This window comes from Plectropomus leopardus, chromosome 13 (genome assembly GCF_008729295.1).
Source record: "Plectropomus leopardus isolate mb chromosome 13, YSFRI_Pleo_2.0, whole genome shotgun sequence".
Taxonomy (NCBI): Eukaryota; Metazoa; Chordata; class Actinopteri; order Perciformes; family Serranidae; genus Plectropomus; species Plectropomus leopardus.
This window is the reverse complement of record NC_056475.1, coordinates 20,949,772-20,969,952: the sequence shown is the minus strand read 5'-3', so window position 1 is coordinate 20,969,952 and position 20,181 is coordinate 20,949,772. Positions and strand designations below refer to the sequence as shown.

At 39.1% G+C, this 20,181-nt stretch overlaps 1 protein-coding gene across 3 annotated transcripts in view; it reads right to left on the bottom strand.

Annotated features, from left to right (window-relative positions):
* Positions 1-20,181, bottom strand: part of cadm2a (cell adhesion molecule 2a) — a 261,093-nt gene that overhangs the window by 26,007 nt on the left and 214,905 nt on the right. For all 3 annotated transcript variants that reach the window (XM_042498955.1, XM_042498957.1, XM_042498956.1), the window contains 3 exons: positions 3,895-4,056; positions 3,392-3,482; positions 3,106-3,284 (listed from right to left, as the gene is read on the bottom strand). In XM_042498955.1, the coding sequence (XP_042354889.1) occupies positions 3,106-3,284; positions 3,392-3,482; positions 3,895-4,056 (432 nt within the window). The remainder of the gene's footprint in view (positions 1-3,105; positions 3,285-3,391; positions 3,483-3,894; positions 4,057-20,181) is intronic.

Sequence of the window (20,181 nt, the reverse complement as noted above, 5' to 3'; positions counted from 1 at the left end):
ACTATTTAACATGTGCTATATTAAGAAAAATACAGAAGTAGATTCTGGCTATATTCAGATTTTTACACATTACGTTTAAGTCCCAATTCTATATATTTTCCTCGTTGTTATGATTTGCGCTGTCTTTAAATGTGAGGGTCATTTCTGTAGCAAGAGAACAGCATTAACCTTTAATCTGCCATTGTTTGAAAATGTCTGTAATGGTAGACCCAACACTGAAAATCTCTCTACACCAAAAGACGAAAGAAATTTGACAAATGATCTGTGCCAATTATCCATGTTTGCATGGATGATTTCAGGAAAGGGTGGCCGAGCCATCATCACCACTCTGTTTTCGACCACTCACTTCAGGATCATGGTAAAGGTACTTCATCCAAGGCCGTATTTCTCACATGTTGAAGCAACAGGAAAAAAAAGGCTGAAACATTGTGTGACAAAGTTAATGAGGTTACACTACCACCTTGGCTTTTATGTCTGTGCCACTCTGCTTTTTATGGTGAGCTTGAGGCTTTTAATTGGCTGTGGTACTCCTTCTCAGGGCCAACTGTCCTACGTGTCTCAGTGACATTTCAGCCTTACCGTGAATCACTGAGCAGCTAAGTGCATGTCTTCAGGAAAGAGGGTAGAGAGAGAACGTCTCCTTGTTGGAGGGGAACCATTAAAAGGGTATTTTCAAAGAATTATGGCGGCAATTGTGAAAGGCTAAAAGGTGTGCTAATTACTAATGAAGGGTAGGAACAGACTGGGTGCCATTTCAAAAGAACAGGTAATGAATAGCACTCTTTGACCCTCCCATACCCAACTGCCTTTTTCTGTGGTGTAGAATTTGTCAGTTTAATAACATCACTGTCATTAAGTGCATTGGTTATTCTTGTTGCTACACTCAGCTGGCATTTGAAGGAACTGCTAGGTGCACATAGACACCATGGCATGCGGGACACTCATTAAACCTCCCCAAACTATTCACTGCAATTAGGTAAGGGGTTAGTGGGGGCGTGAAGAGGAAGTGCAAAATGAAACTTTTAAGGTTTAAGTAATAAAAGACTGTGATATGCCTATTTGGGGGCACTGATAAATTATGAAAAGAGATAATAACATTATTTTTCTTTCACCTTGGATGATCCTTATCAATATGCTGCTAAATGTCCTTTTATAAACTCTGGTAATCAGATTCAGACATGGGCAGGCAGCCTGCTTACCTGTATGTGAATTCTGCTTGTGTACTACACATCTCTCTCTGCTTTACTGCAGCATTCACACAAGATTTGAATTTGAAGGAAAAAGTATCAGAAATATCAGATGACATGCATCACTCATCAGTGCTGACCTGTGTTGTGGCTTTGAATGCAAATGTGGCACTTGTGACATAAATTATTTAACCCAGTACCTTGGTAATGTAACAGTAAATAATGTCAAAGGTCCAGTGTGTAGGATAAATTGGCAGAAATGGAATATATTATTCATTACTATGTTTTAATTAGTGTATAATCAGCTGAAACTAAGAATCAGTGTGTTTTTGTTCAGTAGCCCAAGAATGTTTCATAGGGGTCTGAAGCCATAACTGAATTTCAGGAATTCACTTATGCTGTTGTAGTATACAGGTTAATTGAAACCTTTGTCAATATGAGATTTAAGGAATGACATACGGATATATCATAATGCTCCTATAATGCTACATTTGAATGGTTTTGAAAGGATCTTCACACTGTATATAAAAACAATTGAGGCAAATTTATATACTTACATTTGTAGCTTTTGTGTATGAGTATAAAATCAAAATTTTGGTGTGAAGACATCGTACTAAATAGGAAAAGTAATGTTTGTGTTGTAAAATTTGGGGATTTTACCTTGTCCTTACCTTGAATTTGCCCACTTTAATTTCACTCAGCAGAAATTAAAAAGCACCGCCAGCCAAATATCAAGCTGTAAGCCAATTAAATGCCTTTCATTTACAAGATGACAGCATATTTATATGACATTTATAACCTTATTTTTGTACACGGATCTAATAAAGCACTTGTCTGTCCATGTTTATCTTTATTGTTATTAATCATTGTCCCTTTTCTATTATCCCTGAATCAAGGTTTTCATGTGTTCCTGTGGCCTTGGCTACGACCAGCAGAAAGCACTTCATGAACTATTGACGGTAACCTTGGTTACATCCTTCATCAGCTCCAGATCTAGTTATTACTGTACATCTGCCAAGGACAGTCAAGAGCATGCAAGAAATCACTCTAGCTCTGGCAAAGCATAGCTATCGGCTATGGTTTATTCTTTCATGTTCATCAGATTAAAACAGCTTTTAAAGAGGAGAGCAAATGAAACACCCCCCTAGGTGCATGTAATGATAATAATGTAATATTTTATTGATCCACTTAGGGAGATTCTCTTTAGCCTCCAGTCCTATGGTTTCGCTGTCCAAAAAACCACCTGCCTTTTTTGTCCCTTATCACACATACTACCAAAGTTCCTAAAACAGAGCTAGAAAATAGATGTGTCACTGCTCAGCTTCTTTTTTAGCATTTTTACTTAATGACAAGAGACAAATGGCGGTGGAGAAATGGAAGCAAGGATGAGCTATCTGTTTTCCCTCACACTGAGTCCCTTTATCCCCCACCTCCTCTGGCGTTACTAGGAATTACTTATCCTTCCTGGTGATATTCCTGACAACGCAGCACTAAATTCTGCCTCCCTCACACATTTCCCCTCCTGGTGTGTGTGAGTATATGTGTATGTGTGTGTGTGTGTGTGTGTGTGTGTGTGTGTGTGTGCAGAGGATCTGGGACACAGGTTTATTTAAGGAAAGGCGTTGGTGGCATTTGTGTTACCTGAGGCCCTTATTGTCCCTGTGAGAAATGGCGCCACTAATCACTCTTAGCACTGATACAGTATGCAGATCAGGATGTATTACAATCCTGGTTTTTGCTGTGGAGTATGGTGCTTGTGCCTGTGATGTTCATAGTTTACCTTTTTTATACAGTATATATTATTGGAGTCCAAGGCATTATCACATTGTTTTCTTTTTCCTTTTAAAAGTCCTTTGTCTGAAAGTGTGTCAAATAAGAAACACAATTACTCACATAACAATCATTCCTTTAAACTCACCATAGACATAGAGTGTATATTCAGCACTGCTGGTCCCTAGGTGGTTTCCGGCTTCGCAGCGGTAGGTGCCATTGTCCGTCTTGTTGAGTGAAGTAAAGGTGAGCTCCCTCCCCTCTACAATCATCCTGTCCAGGTCAGGAAGTTCACCCCCGTCCTTTGTCCACATCACCGGGTCTGGTCTAATAGGTTAGATGATGTGAAAGAGAAACAAGGCACGCTTCATGTCCCTGTCTGAAGCATTATATAAAAGGCTGACTTCAACTAAGACTGAATTTGAGTGACTTACGAAGGGTTTCCTTTGGACACACACTCCAGCTTTAAGTACTGGCCCTCCTGAGGGACTGCGAGGGAGTGGATGATCTCCACACGAGGAGCATCTGGGACAGACAAAGAAGTAAGGGTGAAGATAATGAATACATTTAACTGTTCCATGGTTATCTGAGCCAAAAAAAGGTTAATCCAAATGAGTATTCCGAAAACAAAATCCTATAATTTTCAAAGTACAGTTATTTAAGATGTCACCCTGTGGCAGTATTTGATAAAATATTACATGAAAAACAACTGTGATTTATGATATGTCCTTGCAATAACATTGTTATGATTCAATCAGTGCATGGAGATTTTCATGGACAATAAATTACATTTTCTTTTCCAGTTAACAGGATTCTGGAGCCATAAGAGCATCCTTATATACTTCTTCTTTTGTGTATTTTTCTTTTTTCACTTCAGTCCTTGTCGACACTCCATGTGTGTGTTTGAGTGTGTGCTTGTCTCAGTGTGTACACTCACAGTGGACCTCCAGGACTTCAGTGGCCTGCTGTGGTGTCTGTGCGAGTGCCACATGGTCCACTCTGCAGGTGTAGGCCACTCCATCATCATTTCTGTCCACGTGCAGCTGCAGAGAGCTCCGTACTGTAAATGTCTTCCCACTTGCATTCACCTCTTTGGCACCTTTAAAGAAAGTTGCATACTGTCAAAGATGCAGCACATTTATCTTGCAAGGAGACAGGGCCGGACATCAATGTGATGGCCCTGTGTTCAACTGTTTAGTAAAGGTCTGCTTTACAATCAGTCTCCACATGGGGCTATCATGCGATGCAACAAGAACCTAAATGGAAATTTCACATCTTCATACATTTTTTTTGACCATTTTAGTGCATCCAAATTATATGGTTATAGTCTGGTTCCGATTTTTTAAGTATCCTGTTTAAGTGTTTAAGCATACCATATCCCAATCAGGCTTGGATGGTATTATGGTGTGACAATATAACAGATAATTTAGGAATCCCAAAGGTATGTTTTTCAGTACCGTCATAAATACAGGCACTCCTCTTTCGATTAGTCTCATTGTATCTAGTGTACAGCATGCACCACCAGAGCTCAGTCTCCAGTCTTTACTGATGGAACAGACAGCTAAGCTGAAAGACACTGCGACACCTTGTGGTGGAGGGATAAGTTACAGGACTGCAAACAGTCGGAGGCCACACGGCATGTTTTTTACATCTAACTTGGTGAATACGTTACCATGTTGAAATCTCAGGAAGGTATGAAGGTTTGAAATATTACATACTGCCTAGAAACCATAGAAACTCAAATAAAGTTTATGAGATACCTGAAATTACTAGCTGGAAAATTTCAAAGGAAACCGTCAAACTACTGCATGTATGCACCTCATCACAGTTGCTGACATAACAGAAACACAAACAAAGGTGGCAGCGAAGCGTCTCACTTTTGAAGCAATGAAGAAATAGACTTTCATTATTTGGTAATGAAAGAGGCTGCATACTGTCATCCAAGGCCCCCCCATGTTCTGAGCAATGGTAGTAACAGGTATTGGTCAAAGTGGAGGACAGTGCTTTAAGGGGTGCGTAGCTCTTTTCGAGAAAAGCTAAATGTATAGTATGTGGTAGAGAGAGAAAGAGAGAGAGGGAGACAGTGGATGTGGTCGGAGCTGATAAGCGTTGGCAATTGGGGCAGAGAAGAAATTAGCAGTAAAGCTGTCAAGTGGTAGTAAATGTACAATAATGCAGGTTTCAGCTTGTCGTTGTAAACATCACAAGTAAATGTGCAACTAGAATGCATCAGTTGGTAACTAGGATACAGGAATATGAATAACCTGACTTCTCTGCATTGTTTGTAAACATCATATTGCAAACATGATCAAAACTGGAATAAGCCTCATAACTGACACTCATGTCCATGTAATGTACTGCATGATTCCTGTAAGAACTCTGCACAGAAAAGACCTTTGCACAAAAGACTGAATAATGAAATAAATGAATTATCAAATGAGAAAAAAGTCCCATCATCAGATCATCCCTCTGGATGCTGCGTTGGCATCTCAGCAGCACACGTCTAACTCTTGTCAGTACACTAACAAAATGCACCTGCCTTGGCTCCAGGTTGGGGATGTGTATATTTACATTGTAGGCCAGGGGTTCTCAAAGTTTTGAAGGCAAGTTTCAATTTAGGGAGCCAGCGTATGACCATGGGCAGCACTAGAAAAGTATATACATGACACAAACTATAATTTCCATCTCACTTCCATAATGAAGTGCTGTCTACTGTCCTTCGAAATCGCCAATGGCAAACATGAAATTAGCTAATAGCACAAGCATTAATGACAGAACATAATTTGTGTGACACTTGTGAGATGCAATTGCCATTCCTAACTTGACAGTGAAGGAGATGAGGTTTGATGCAGTAGCTGAGTAGTATATTAACTGTAGGCTACTGAAAGTGAAAGTACTAAAATGGGCTGTGGATGACAAAATATATCATATGCATTTCATGTAACAACCAGGGGCCACATAAAATGTTTCTAAGGGCCATCATTGGCTCACAGGCTGCACGTTGAGAAACTATAACCATCTGTGGCAACACTTTACATCTCCGACTTTGGCTTCCTGGGCTTCACTGCTCCCACACAATGTCAAAATCTCTTCAGACACTTTGCTTCTACCTCTCCTCACAGTCCCTCTACCTGACAACTTTTTCCAGCTTCATGGGGACAAAAACACTCCCAGAGCCAATCAGATGTTTGGCAATAACTTCAATCAGCCTTTTTGCAAACTATCATGATGCACAGTCCTCTCCATCTGTACAACCTGCTCTCAAAACTATCCCTGCAACACCTGCCTTGTTATACCAACCAAACAGCTGATCCACCTCTCTCTGCCCATCCACATCCCAGTCATTGCCAAGGCATTGGAGAACACCTCCAACCCAGCTTCCTCAAATTACCTACACGATGTCCTGAAATTTGGCCTGCTCCTTGATCACATTATTATTGCTTCATTTGCCTCCCCAATGATATCAGCCCTAGACAGGCCAAACGTGTCTGATAAAGATGATCTGATCTTTGACCACCGCATTAGTGTCCTTGAAATCTTATTGACTCATAATAAATTATCATGCCTGAAAGCAGTAATGCCTGGTAAACGAATACCATTACAAAGTGAATGCAGACTCAAAAAGACCGCAGAGAAATAAAATGACCACAAATGGACACAGAGATGTATAACGACTGGGAAGATTTGCAAACAACCACAGACAACAACTAAAAGACCAAAACAATTACTTAAGACACAAAACAACTACAAAGACACATAAAATGACCAATAAGAGACACAAAACATTTATGAAGAAACTCAAAAAGACTTAAAAAAAAGATATAAAATGGCTGTGAAGGGACACAAAACCACAGGGAGATGTGAAATGAATACAAGACACAAAAAAACACAAGAGGCTAAACAAATACAAAACCTGTGTCTTGAATGTCTGTGGCCAAGGGCCCATCTCGTCTCATAATCCACCCATGGGTGGAGAGGCCATTTCAACAAGAAGGCTGCAGAGGTGACTCTTGCACCGCTGAATCCTGCACCGCTGACTTCCTCTGTCCCCATCAAACTGTCCTTGAGCTCGACACCCTGTACCTGGTCAGGGAGACCTGTGCACGGTCCAGATGACCAGATTTTCAACGCCATACAGAATGACAGTCCAGTATTAAACTGAGATGCGTTCTGCATCCCTACCAACACCTCATTAATTCTTGCTTTTTTACAAGTTCCTAGTTTTTTTGTGTTTAAAAAAAAGCCTGGAAATATAAAGTCAAAGAATTACCCTCTGGATTTGGGGAATGCCAATGTAGTGATTCTGTAAAAATACATACCTTAATCATTTCAGAACTGTGGCTGTGTTCAGGTACTGTACCAGACGACACTTGTTGATGCCAATTTTTTGATGAGGCCTCAGCCTACGCACATGACATGAATGTTCTTCAAAATTTAGACTGTTAAGTATGTGTTACGTAATACAAATGACCATCCTCCTCCAGACTACACACTTGAGCCAACATTCACAACTCACCACTACTAAGATCTGCTTTTACTAGTTGTAACTTAAATGCTTATATGTATCCACCTCCAAGCAGGTATTTTTAACACATTTTTCTTTTCAATCACATCTGTTCAACCAGTCTGTTGGGGGCGGTTGGTCTGCTCACATCATGCCTGCCAGCAGCCAGTGTTTTAAATCATATCAAACCTGCTCATCCACACTCCTACAAGGTTTTCTTCATAAGATTAAGAAAAAAAATATAATACTGTGTTCAGCTGTCCAGGCTTATCTCTGCATTCAGGTGTCACCCTGCTTTGTGAAATCATGTCCCTTTTTCTCTTCTCATCATAGCAAATTCAAGAGAGCATCAGTGTATGTACAGTGTCTCTCTCTCCCTCTCATGCTGGCCGCCTTTGTTTGTATGTCCTAAAGAGACTGTTTACGCTCCATATCCTTCTCTCCTCTGCGCTCATCTGCTCCACTTTCTAAGCATTCCACCCCACTGTCTCCTCTCCCTCTCGATTCTGCCAATCAACTATTCCGCTCAGTCACTTCCCCCCAACTGAGGCAATGAGCCCGCCTCCCCTAGAGATGAATGACTGACAGGTCTGCAGTGTTAGCAACATCCACCCAGACAACAAGAGAGAGGGGAAAATGGCTGGGTTTCTTCTAAAAAGAAAGAAACTGCAGGGAGACAAAGGAGAGTGAGAAAGAGAGGAGGGAGAGAGAGGACATCAAATTTTTTATATCGTGGCATGCTTTAGCAGCTGCAAACATTCTCAGATTTCTATTAGTTATTCCACGTCCTCATAGACTGCTTCGCTCTGCCTCTTTGTCTCTCCATCAGTTCAGCTTGTCTTTCTCCTTCTTCTGCAGGGATACTTTTTCAAAGTCACCCTACCCTTCTTTTTGTCTTTTTTTCCCAATTCTCTAGTTATTGTATAGAGATGCAAATCCCTACTGCGCTGGGCTGATGTGCTAAGTAAACCATGGCAGCGCATGTGTATAAAAAAGTTGTAATTCAAATATTAACCAAAGCTCTAGCCAGTCAGGAAGACTATACTTCTGTATGCTTAGGCCTGTATTTTATTTCTCATTCCATCTGCTGTTCACTCCTTGCATGCATGCTTACTCAAAATTTCTTGCTGTCATTGTCAAGAGCTGTCAATTGAAATATCAGCTGATTGAACAGCAAACAAATTTGTCAAATCTGTCTATTTAAATATGCTTCTCTTTCTGCCTTTAGTACGTTTATGCTGCAGTAGTGCACAATATCCACCTCCCCATCACCGCCTAGTATTTGTAGTGTCAGCCTTAGCAGTCACCAGCCAACACCACCACCACCACCACAGTTTCTAAACTGCATGTTGGGATTTATCTTGCTGCTGCTCAGGGAAAAGGTCCTACGATAACAAAGTCTCCCTTTGAAGCATAACAAGTCTTTTTGTCAAATCTTAATAATCACATGTCATCTGTTAATCTGTACATATGCAAGTTGTATTAAAGAATTATCTTTCATCCACCCTTCTGTCCTGATTGAACTCATGATGTGCTTGTCTTGAGTCAGTGACACTCAAAAGCAGTGCCCTCTTTAAAGCTGTTTACTACTGCAAATTGCAACGGTCGTTTGTAGCCAGCCACTTCTCATCATGGATTTTCAGGCCATTGTTACAATTTTACTTGGCAACTAGTCTCAGTTGAAACTGATGAAATATTTGCTATGTCTAGCAATAGCAACAAAGGCTATCTAAACATATTAACATGAATTGTCACTGAATGTTGATGAAGCACATCTGACTTCAGTGCAACCCACTTAGCGGCACTTTGACCCAACTTGGTAGATGGTTCATCTTGGGAATGACTTGGCATGATTCAAAGGGTTTAAACTGGTATTGCAAACTAAATCAGTGCAGTATGGTTTGACTCAGTGTGGCCAAAAGTGCCATTTCAAAAGGCCTATATGTATTGTTGAGGTTAGTATTGGGGTTAATGAGGAGATGGTCAGTTCTAATGTTCTTATGTGTCTTGTTCTGTATGTTTAACTTGTTGGTACTTGATTTTTTTTTCATGCCCTGTAAGGTGACATTTGGTGTTTTGAAAGGCACCTAGTAAATAAAATGCATTATTATTATTATTATTATTATGGTTTAAATGACTTCCACCACAGAAGGGTGCATTATACATGGCCTTATCTATAAAGTAAAATCAATTTCAAAAAGGCTATGCTACATTTTAACTATAGTTTACATCAATGTTTTTGTCTTAGCACAAAATTGAAAAGTAGATTGTTATGTACAGTGTTTTCATTTTTCAAAAGTATATCAATTCAAAAGACTTTGTCTGAACAAACTCAGTGTATCATCTCAAATTGTGCGGTTTGATTGTCCTCATATGTTGTTCAAGACCAAAATTTATGTACTTCAATCAATGTGATGGGCACTCAGCGATGCCCCTGTTGCAAATAACCTAATGTTCTGTCTGGAGCTTAACCTCCTCTGCTTATTATTGTAGGCTGGCTTTCAACAAACATACATAAGATTACTTCTGAAGGTTAGTTCATAATATTTCTGTTTAAGAGATTTCTCATTGTAAATGTAAAGGAGCATTATCAAAGAGATCAAGAAACCCATTTAGATTCTTGTCTCATGGCGATTTGAATAGACTCTGATTGCCTCTGTGTGATTCAGGCTAAAAGTACTGCAAAATGTGCTTGCACAAAGTTTGAGTTCATTAATATCAATATTTGGTCCAAAGGCTTCTTAGATCCACTTTGAGAACATAATAACAGTTGTCTAAACGCAAGCAATACCTCATCTTTAGAGTGCATCAGCCTGCATGCACTTGCGGCTTCTGAGCTGTTATGTGCGCGTGTACAAGCGTGTGTGTGTGCACGAGTGTGGGTGAGAGAAGGCATAATTGGTCTATAAATATCTTATTACATTTTAAGTGTGGCTGAAAGAAGCAGGTGACATGGAGCTACCATTAAAGCTCAGGGCTGTCAATCAAAAAAGTCATCTGGCTAGTCATGCCACTTGTAGTTTGTCTAATCTAGAGTTTTTTTTTTTATATAGCAGCAGCTAATGTTAAGTTTCTAACAGTTCTTATACAATTACATGGGGACATTTTTTTTTCTTTTGCAGTCCTTGATGTGATTTTAAATAAATAATAAATATTCAACTACTTCAGGATAAAGGCCACATCACTGTATAGCACATTTACAAGGATTAATTGTTGAAGTTTCTACAGTGTAAACGAGATAAAACCTAGCTTGAATCCCCTTTATATTTACATTTTAACTGGAAAGCAAATTAAAAATGCATCTACTTTAAGCTCTTGAGTCTGTCATCATGAATATGTATTAATTCCAAGTGCAGCTAGCAGCAGCCCCATGTGTATTGTCTTAAACTGCCCTCTAACCTTGTGTTGTTATTACATCTCTTAGCTCTCTTACAGCTCTCTTCGTTTTTACACAATCTACACAATTTACTTAAAGTGTGGAAATTTAACATCTACATTTTAAATTTCTTGTGTACAGAAAAAATGTACACCATCCCACAATATACACCTGTGGAACCTCTCCATAACAAAAATCCTGGCAGTGTTTGGCTGTGACTGCGGCACACTGTTCTGTGGGTGGGTGCTCAGAGCTCTGCATCATTGGCATAAGCCAAGACAGAGCTTCGGGGGATTAGAAATGGAAACGACAGGCGTAAAAGTGCGAGAATGTGACCCTTTAATGCCATTTCACAGGAGAGAGGGGCGACCCAAGAGGCGAAGATGGAGGGACAGACAGGAGAGACAGGAGGGCTGCTTGGGTGGGTAAGGAATCAACAACAACAGCGAGAGAGCTGACTAATCCTGGCAGCAGGGGTCCAAGGGCTGACTCAACATACCCTGAACTACATCCCATCTGAGATTTAAAACAATTTGCATGTAAAGCCGCCTGTGGGTGAGGATAATCAAAATATATAACACTGCAAATAACTCATTTAGATCCTATAAAATTCACAATGCAAACAAAATTTGTTGCCAGATAACTGCTTGTCTGCTTTCTTTTGGCTGTAAGATGAGCTGCACAGCAGTAGGTATGACTAAACTTTAAAATAAGAGCACTAATACACAGCAGGCTCCAGCTCTGGTGAGGTGTGGAGATGATATATTGCGCCGTCTACAGTTCTCACATTTTCTGGCTACCGTGCAGCGTTCAGGGATCTGGTCCTGTTGGCAGCCAGTAAGCACCCTCCCCTGTCCAACCTGTCTTACCAGCTCGCTTAACTGACGGGTGACTACGACCAGGGAGCGCTGTTAAGTTTCTATCAGTGCCTGGCAGGCCCGTCATGATGTCCTTTCTGACATGAAACTCCCTGAGCACTCACAGCTAAGAAATGTCTGCTATGGATTCATAAAGTTTTTCACGGGCACTCAAAAGAAGAGGTCTGGTCAGTCTCTGTGCCTTGGCATTTAAAACTGGACAGGTGCTCCACCTCCAGGATGTTGCTCTTAATGGCCATAGACAGTGGGTGTAGCAATCTGATGTCCTCTTCTTTCGCCACAGTGCTCAAGTCCAAGTCTGTTAACCTGATCACACACTCTTATGATACCAGAGACAGAGGTTACGCTCAATACACCTCTACCTGGGCATATTTAATCAAGGTGATACAAGTTTAAAGAAAGAAAGAAAGCAGAGATGGTGCTTGAGATATTCGAGCTAAAGATATTTCTGCCTAAATTCAAACTAACTTGAAGAGTCTGAGAAAAACTATTAAACTTAAAGGTCCAGGGGATTATATATATAGTCAGAATTAGAATATAATGTAATAAATATGTTTCTTTAAGTGTATTATCCCCGAAAACTAAGCGTTGTTATGGTTTTGTTACCTTAGAATGAGCTCTTTATATCTATAGTCCACTATGTTGCAGTGTCATATTTCAACAGTAGACCAGAACGGACAGGGAGGGCCCTAGAGAGGGCTATTTGCGTTTTTGAGTCTGCCATTGTGGTTAGCAACCCTTTAGGGATGAGCCAAGCAGCATTGGAAAAACACTGATTTTTAACACAAAACTGCTTCATTCTGTGTTTTTACTGTTTAAAATCACCTGGTCTGTTTGTTTTGAAGAGGAAGAGACCCCTGAGGTTAAGTCAGCTCCTGCTAAAAACCTTGTGAAGACTTGAATGTAAAGTTATCAAAGAAATAAGGTGAACACACATTAGGAGGCGCTTCTAGGAGGCCCATCTGCAAAGATGCAGCGTAGAAACAGCATAGAATAACACCGATTTTTGACTTGTTTGTTGTTTTTTTTAACTGGTTAAAACACCTGGTCTATTTGTTTTGAATAGGAAGAGGCCTCTGCGGATAATTTTGCCCCCGATATATACCTCCTGAACATCTATATCTTAACTTATCAGAGAAAAAAGGTTAGCACACATTAGCAGGGACTGGGCTAGTGGCCTGTCTGTGATAATTTAAACAGGGTTGGAGAAACACTGATTTGAGCATGAGATTGCTGTATGCATTGTTTTTACAAGTTTAAATCACCAAGTCTCTTTGTTTTGGAGAGAATGATACATCTGTGGATAATTTGGCACATATGAAAAGTTTCAGCAGCAATCCTCTCCGCTAGTTGCCACTAAAAGCATACACCTGCGTCCTTTAAAGTTGTGATGCTACAAAGAAATGTAAAACAACATAAAACCAAAGAACCTTACCTCATGTAAACCTTGATGCTAATTAATAAACCAATTAAGTAGATTTCAGAGCTTATTTAAGACATACATGCATGTACTTTTTTTGCTTGTGCTTACAGAGAGTGAATATGCGTTTTCGTCTGTGTCCGACTTAGACATCTTTTATTCATGCCACTGTGACTTGCAGGAGCCATCTTGAAATTACATCTTTAATGGTCATTGATCCACTCCACCCCAGGGAGCCGGGTAGCATAAATGTAGTCCCAACACAGACTTTTTAAGTAGTGTGCAAGGTTGTCAAACACTGCCGGAATGACTGAAAATGTATTTTTCCTTTAACTAGAAAACTTCTTTAAATTCTTGAACTTAATTCTTATTTTAGTGTTCACAATGTCATTCACAGTCTCATCAACTTCAACATCATCCACTCTCAAATACGCTCCAGGAGCTACTCTCCTCAATAGCTTCTTCCAGAGCAAACCTTGGAATAATGATGGCCACCTCATTCTGTTCTCCCTCACAGTAGTCAAGGACAATTACCCATAAATGAAGAAATAGCCAACACTATTTGAAAAGGTTGTTCAGTCACTGTTTGACTCTTCAGCAAACGGGCAGACTTGAATGATAGCGCACTGGAAAGTCAGCAGACAACGACCTAAAATAGTGCACGGTGTGTCCGCGGTAATAGTTCCTTGTCCTTGACTAACAAGTTTGACAACAGAATAGGGATGTGACCGCGAACGAATTTGAATCAAATCTTTGTGTTTTCTTCCTTAAGCCCCCTTGGAATAGAGTTATCGCGTAACATGATGAAGCAATAACCTCTACAGTTTAGGTCAGAGAGTATGATAATACCACTCCGATAGCGAAACATCCCCACCCTTATTTGAAATAAATATTCATTTCATCTCCTGCCTTGCCTTGGTCTCCACACAGCTCCCTCTGGTTCAGCGGTGTGTAAACAAGCGCTACATGTGGTGATATTGGCAGAGGTCTCTCTGGGTTACGGTGTGTAACTGAGATAGAAATATATCATTACTGGGTGGGGACTGAGGGGATCTGAGGGACAAAGAGACTGAGAAATAAGAATATTGGATTCCGTTCCACACACACAAGCTTATGTCCTTACATGCGGGGCTGTCTGCTCCATCTGTCTGTTTTGCTCGCACACACATATACGCAGATACACAGACACTTAGCATAGGGTGTCCGTTAACTGCATGCGAATGGGTGATGGACCGCTCCAGTGGCTCTGCCGGTAATATAATCTTCTCCATTCCCCCAGATCCCACACCAATATGTCACAATTGTCATTTATTCCCAGCATGGTCGCCCACAATCAGATGGCTTTTCACATTGAACACACCCTGATCCTGTCAGGATGATGAACACTTCAAGTGCTCTCACATACACCTACACGCGCATGCATACATTGTGTATTAACATGCCCTTTGTGTTTGCTTGCTCTCATGTTTATTTATTTTGTCCATTTGAATACGGAAAAAAGACAGCCAGAGTGGCATGCACGTAAACTCTCCAGTAGCGAGTTCCATACAGTACATAACAAGTCACACGGACTGTCAATTTAATAATTCACACCTTCTTATTAATACACCAAAGAGGACGAATTAGTGGCAGAAATGCATTATTGCTTTCACAAAGAACTAAATGTGTAAATGTGTCAATCATCATCTTGAGAGCCAACTCTTTCCTGCGCTGGACACATCCTCAATACGTCTGACAAATGCATCACACTGAGCAACGAACTACTAATTAAAAACAGACACCTACTTGTCAGGAAAGACAGGGTATTAATCAAGGAATCAATGCGTCCTTCACCTTTGAAACCAACAGGCACTTTCTATATAATTTCTATGGGTGTAGAAATAAAAAACCAATGGTGACAAGATCATAGAGGAAAAAAAATGTAGAAGGTCATTGATCTGATTTGATTAGAGGTGACCTTTTGGACTTTGTCTTCACTGTTTCAAGAATCGGTGGGGAATTATACATTTTTTTCTTCAGATGTTCTGAGAAGATCTAAATAAACATGATGACACAGATTCAATATTATCTCCCAACTCCAGTTAATGAAATGGAAAGGTACCATGTTATCTGCTTAAAACTGTGTGCAAAACCAGCATTGATTCAGACTTATCTGCTTGCTTATCTGAACCCTGGGAAACCCTAATGCCAGATAGACGGTTGATCTGTCTGGGCTTAAGTCGGGGTAGAAAGGGAGTAATGACAGATACTAAGAGAGCTTTTTAGTGAATTTAGAGGAGGCCAAAAACATCACATCCCATTGAAATTCTTGATGAGTCCAATAGCAGATCTGATAAGAATCTCCTAATCCGACATTTGTATAAAGTCTCGAAGTTTGGCTTTAGGGAAAATGTTTAAAAAATTTCTTCTACAAAGAGAGAAATGACTACATAATGCTAAGGGGTCTTGTCCATTTTGAAATTTCCCACTTTTTCAGACTTTGTAAATTTTCAGACCATTTTTGACATTTGCATACAAATAGCCAGCCTTCAGAAAGCTTACATTTATCCATCACTATCACAGCTGTCGAGTCCATTCTGCTACGCAGACATTTGAATGACTTTCCTCCGTTACACATCTCTGCTCAAAAAGGAAGTTAACCAACAGATGCTACCTATGCTTATATTATTATTTGTTAACATACTGATTGAATAATGTTACATTTTTGTTACACCCATATTTTTAGTTCCTTTTATAAATAACAAAAGGAAAATGAGCTGAAACAGCTATGTAATTTGATTTTTATTATGTCTGTGTAGCCTTGTTTATGCACTGTGTCTATAGAAACAATGTGAAACGCAGCCTTAAAGCTATGGTTTTGTTATGCAGAGAAGATAGTCACTTTACTTTTCTGATAAATACATCACTGAAAACTTAGACAAGCTCAAAGGGGAACTGTGCTCATTTTCAAAATTCATACCTATTATTCCTATGGTGTAGAACAATACAAAAACATCAGTAAACATGAATAACTCTCCCAAATCAAAAACTGAAGTGCTAGGTGCTCAAACTTGTAATGTTATGAGGTATAAAGCCTGGAGTAGCTCAATAGATAAGGAATTGGGAAATATGTGACAGATGACACTGAGACGACCCAGAGGAATACTCTGAGTATTTGGGTACATTTTCTGTTTCATAACTAAGAACACAACCATAATAATACATTTAATTTGTGTATAAAAATAAAACAAACAATCACAGAATCAGGCTCCCATTCATTGTCTTTGGAGCAGCTCCAGACTTAATACTTGATGACATCACAACTTCCTTCTCTGGTTACTGGCTTTGAGAGAAAGTGGCTCACATTCACAAATAATGATTGAGCTTTCCTCGGCCATGGGAATAACATATTGGAATTCTTAATTAAGTTGGTGTTCCCCTTTAATATTTGGTAATTTGTGATGATTTGTTTATATGAAATTCAAAGTTACTGCCACATTTCCTTTCAAACTAATTTGGTTGCGGATGTCTGGATTTGGTTCAGTTATAAGGCTCTTGGGACAGAGCTGTTTTGAAGGCTGTAAAGCACAGGCGTAGAAGAGGAAGCTCTGCAGAAAAGTGTGTGTTCAGGCTGTAATTCTTTCCTTGCTCTTGAGAATATCAAAGTTGCTAATTTTATATTTTACAAAACAGAATATTTTCCATACTGTCTTTTCTTTTATTCATACTTATCCAAGCCTAGAAATGATCAAAAACAAATTCCATACATTTCTATACTGCATATATATACACACAGTATATATATATATATTATATATATATAATATATATATATATATATATATATATATATATATATATATATATATATATATATATATATATTTATTTAATGAGAAGGCGGTTATATATATATACATATAGACTACCTCCTATATTATTAGTTTCGACAACTGTTGTATGAAATATGCAGCACAAATTACATTTACAGGTTTTACCCTGAACACACTACTCATGTCCTTTCTGGGCAAAGAGCTACAACCTTGTCAGTGTGAATAATACACTGATGTAAAATTGTACAAGACCCAAATTACTGGCAGTAGTGTGCCAAGATGAAGGGAGAGAATTATAGCATCTGACCTTAATGAGAAGGCGTATCCTCTCGAGACTACCTTCACTTCAAACCACCAAGGATATCTCTGACTACCTGTTAACTTCCCGTGGTAAATTAAAAGAGCGTTATGTCCTGACTACGTTTCCATTGCCTTACAGGGAACTCTTCACTCAGCAGTGGGCCTCTGGGAGAAGCAATAATCACCCGCAGAGACACAATAAGCCTGTAAGGAAAAATCTTCACACTGCTAATTAGTGTATATTCTACCTCTATAAGCTTCATATTGCTCAGAAGGGCGATATGAGGAAATATAAAGTGGAGTGACAAACATTTAATGAGTAAAAGATTGATAGGATTACTGTTTATAAAAGTGTAACAATGGCAAGAAAGTGTTCTGTTTCATATTAATGAATGATAAAAGTAAAAAATGTTGGAGGTTTTGTCAGTGTAAGTGCACATTAGGATAGGAAGACTATTAGCAGATAGCATGCTGATTTACTCAGTGAATCTGCCCTGAAAACACAATCACCAAACCCATCTGTCCATCCATTTAAATAACTGTAATTTTATTTTAGCCTTTACAGAGACAGTGCATTTATACAGTTACAATGCAGATTGCAGTGTGACTATTCATGGCATATGTCCCCTCAAAGTACATCTACTAAAACTTCATGTTTTTTGCCCTTGATAGACTTAGATTATTATCCTCTGTCTGACAATCTTAAGGAAAGGATCCCTACAGAGACAGACCTTTTGTTTTGTTAAAGAGTAAGATCCTTTTTGTTTTACCAGAAACAGCCCCAAAATCGCTAAAGCCACCAGACTCTATTTAAATAAAACAGTCATTTTAGCATTATAGTGAACCCCAGTAATGAGCCTGAAAACCCAGAAAACTGTTAGCATTTCAGCACCTCTGGATCCCTTGTCTCAAAGTCATTGGGTTTTTGCATGGGGTTCTGGTTAGAAGCCTTAAATAAGATCTGTGGTTCACACAAGCTTCAGAGACTTTCACGCTTTGTTCTACAACATAAAATACATCTGTAAATACCCCACACCCAAACTTTGAAGCTTTAATGTGTCTTAAAAAAGATGGTTGCTAACAAGTGGCTAAATGAGACTTAATGTCATCACCCCAAAGCGCACTGAACACGGTGTTGCAGCCTCGTAGTGGTGGTGACGGGACCGTAGTATTTTCTATAGCCTAAAATTAGCTCTTTACTTCTCCTGATTACATTTAAACTTCAAAAATCATTCAATCATCATCATTAATGAAGATTGTATTGCTAAATAAAACATGTGAGTCTCATGAATGTTTGTTACCGCAGAACTTATTTTCTGCAACAAAACGTCATCCCTGGGGTACTCAATAGAGCTAGCATACAGTATTTTCTTATCTAACTGGCTGACTTAGGGGTTTATTTTAACCAAAGCAGAGTTGGTGATTGTTGGAAGAAGAACCAATATGGTTTATGTGAGTTGACTTTGAATGAAGAGTTTTCTATGATGATATAACTGATATCTGAGTCTGGTGGCTTTGGAAACAGTGATTTCAGGGCCTTTCTAGTTAAACAAAAAGTATTCTATTTTACAACGTATAACAAAAAGTCTGTCTCTAAATGGATCCTTTCTATTATGTTATCAGATGCGTCTTTGAGTTACTTTTAAAAGTGCTTTATAAATAAAATGTGCACATAAAGATATTGTAAAACACATCATACACCAATTTAACACGACCTAGTCAGTATTGTTGGTGATAGCAGAGAAGCCAACCCCCACCCTAAAAAAAAACCAACTAAAACTAATAGCAGAGAGAGAATATGCAAAGTTGATGAGCAAAAATGTTGCATGCTTTGGCAAAAAAGCGGTTTATTAATCCTTTGTATGAGCAGGGAAATAAACTCTGTGAAGTCTGTGTGTGTGTTTTGCATCCCAAATAGGATTTGACTTTAAATTTTTCTACATCTAATTGGGCGTTTAAGATGTGCAACACCTGGCTGCTTGTTATTCTCACAACTGAGTTTCAGTGATCTGTTGGGTTACACAAAGTATTTGACAGAGTCTTTCCAAACCTGCATTGTTTCTTTGGCAGTTCTAATATAAATAAACTCGTGATTCTCAATCGTCTCAATCTCTTTGTTTCCACATGCATTCATTTAAATTAGAAAAGGGTGATTTGCATTTTGTTATCTGCCTTTAATCTACTTTGTGAAACAGCATAGAAGCCTTCGTAAAAAGTTCAGCAACGGTGCGGATGATCTGTGACAGTGTGTCCCAGTGGGTTGTTCATTTTATTTGATACAGAACCGCATCTATTTCTCTCTTCCTTGTTTCATCATTTCATGTCCCCAGCTCTCTTTTCTTCAATATTCTCTCTCATTTTCTCTCTCTCTCTCTCTCTTGCTCTCCCGTTCAAACAATTACAAAGCGGATGGTTCATCAAGTAGAACAGAGCAGGAGCAGGGTGGAAATGAGGTGTGTAGTCCAGTCAGTGTGATTTAGAACAGCCCTCTGATAACAAGGAAGGTTAATGTATCGGTCTCAGGCCAGAGGACACATGCTGAATCTGCTCTATTAGAAACAAGTTGTTCGGAACAAAAATACACCATCGAGACATCCGCTGCAGCAGTTTTATGGTGCTGGTTTTATGAAAAAGACTTTCTGCCCATTTTTAAAGTATTGTAAAATGCAAATTCATTTTTTCTGGCATATTTGTGTTCTGTTTGTTTGTTACAAAGTGTGGACTGAGCCATGCTGAAATGTGATAATCAATCATTTTGAGTGTCTAACAACACAGTGGACATGGGGACGACTCCAGACAACATTTAAAACTGTGGGCTTAATAGAGTAGTAAAAGGTAAATTTTGTAGTGGATATATCTGAATCAGCAACATCACTAGTAACACAAAATGATTAAACTGATCTTTTAAAGACTATTCTAAGCAAATACATTACT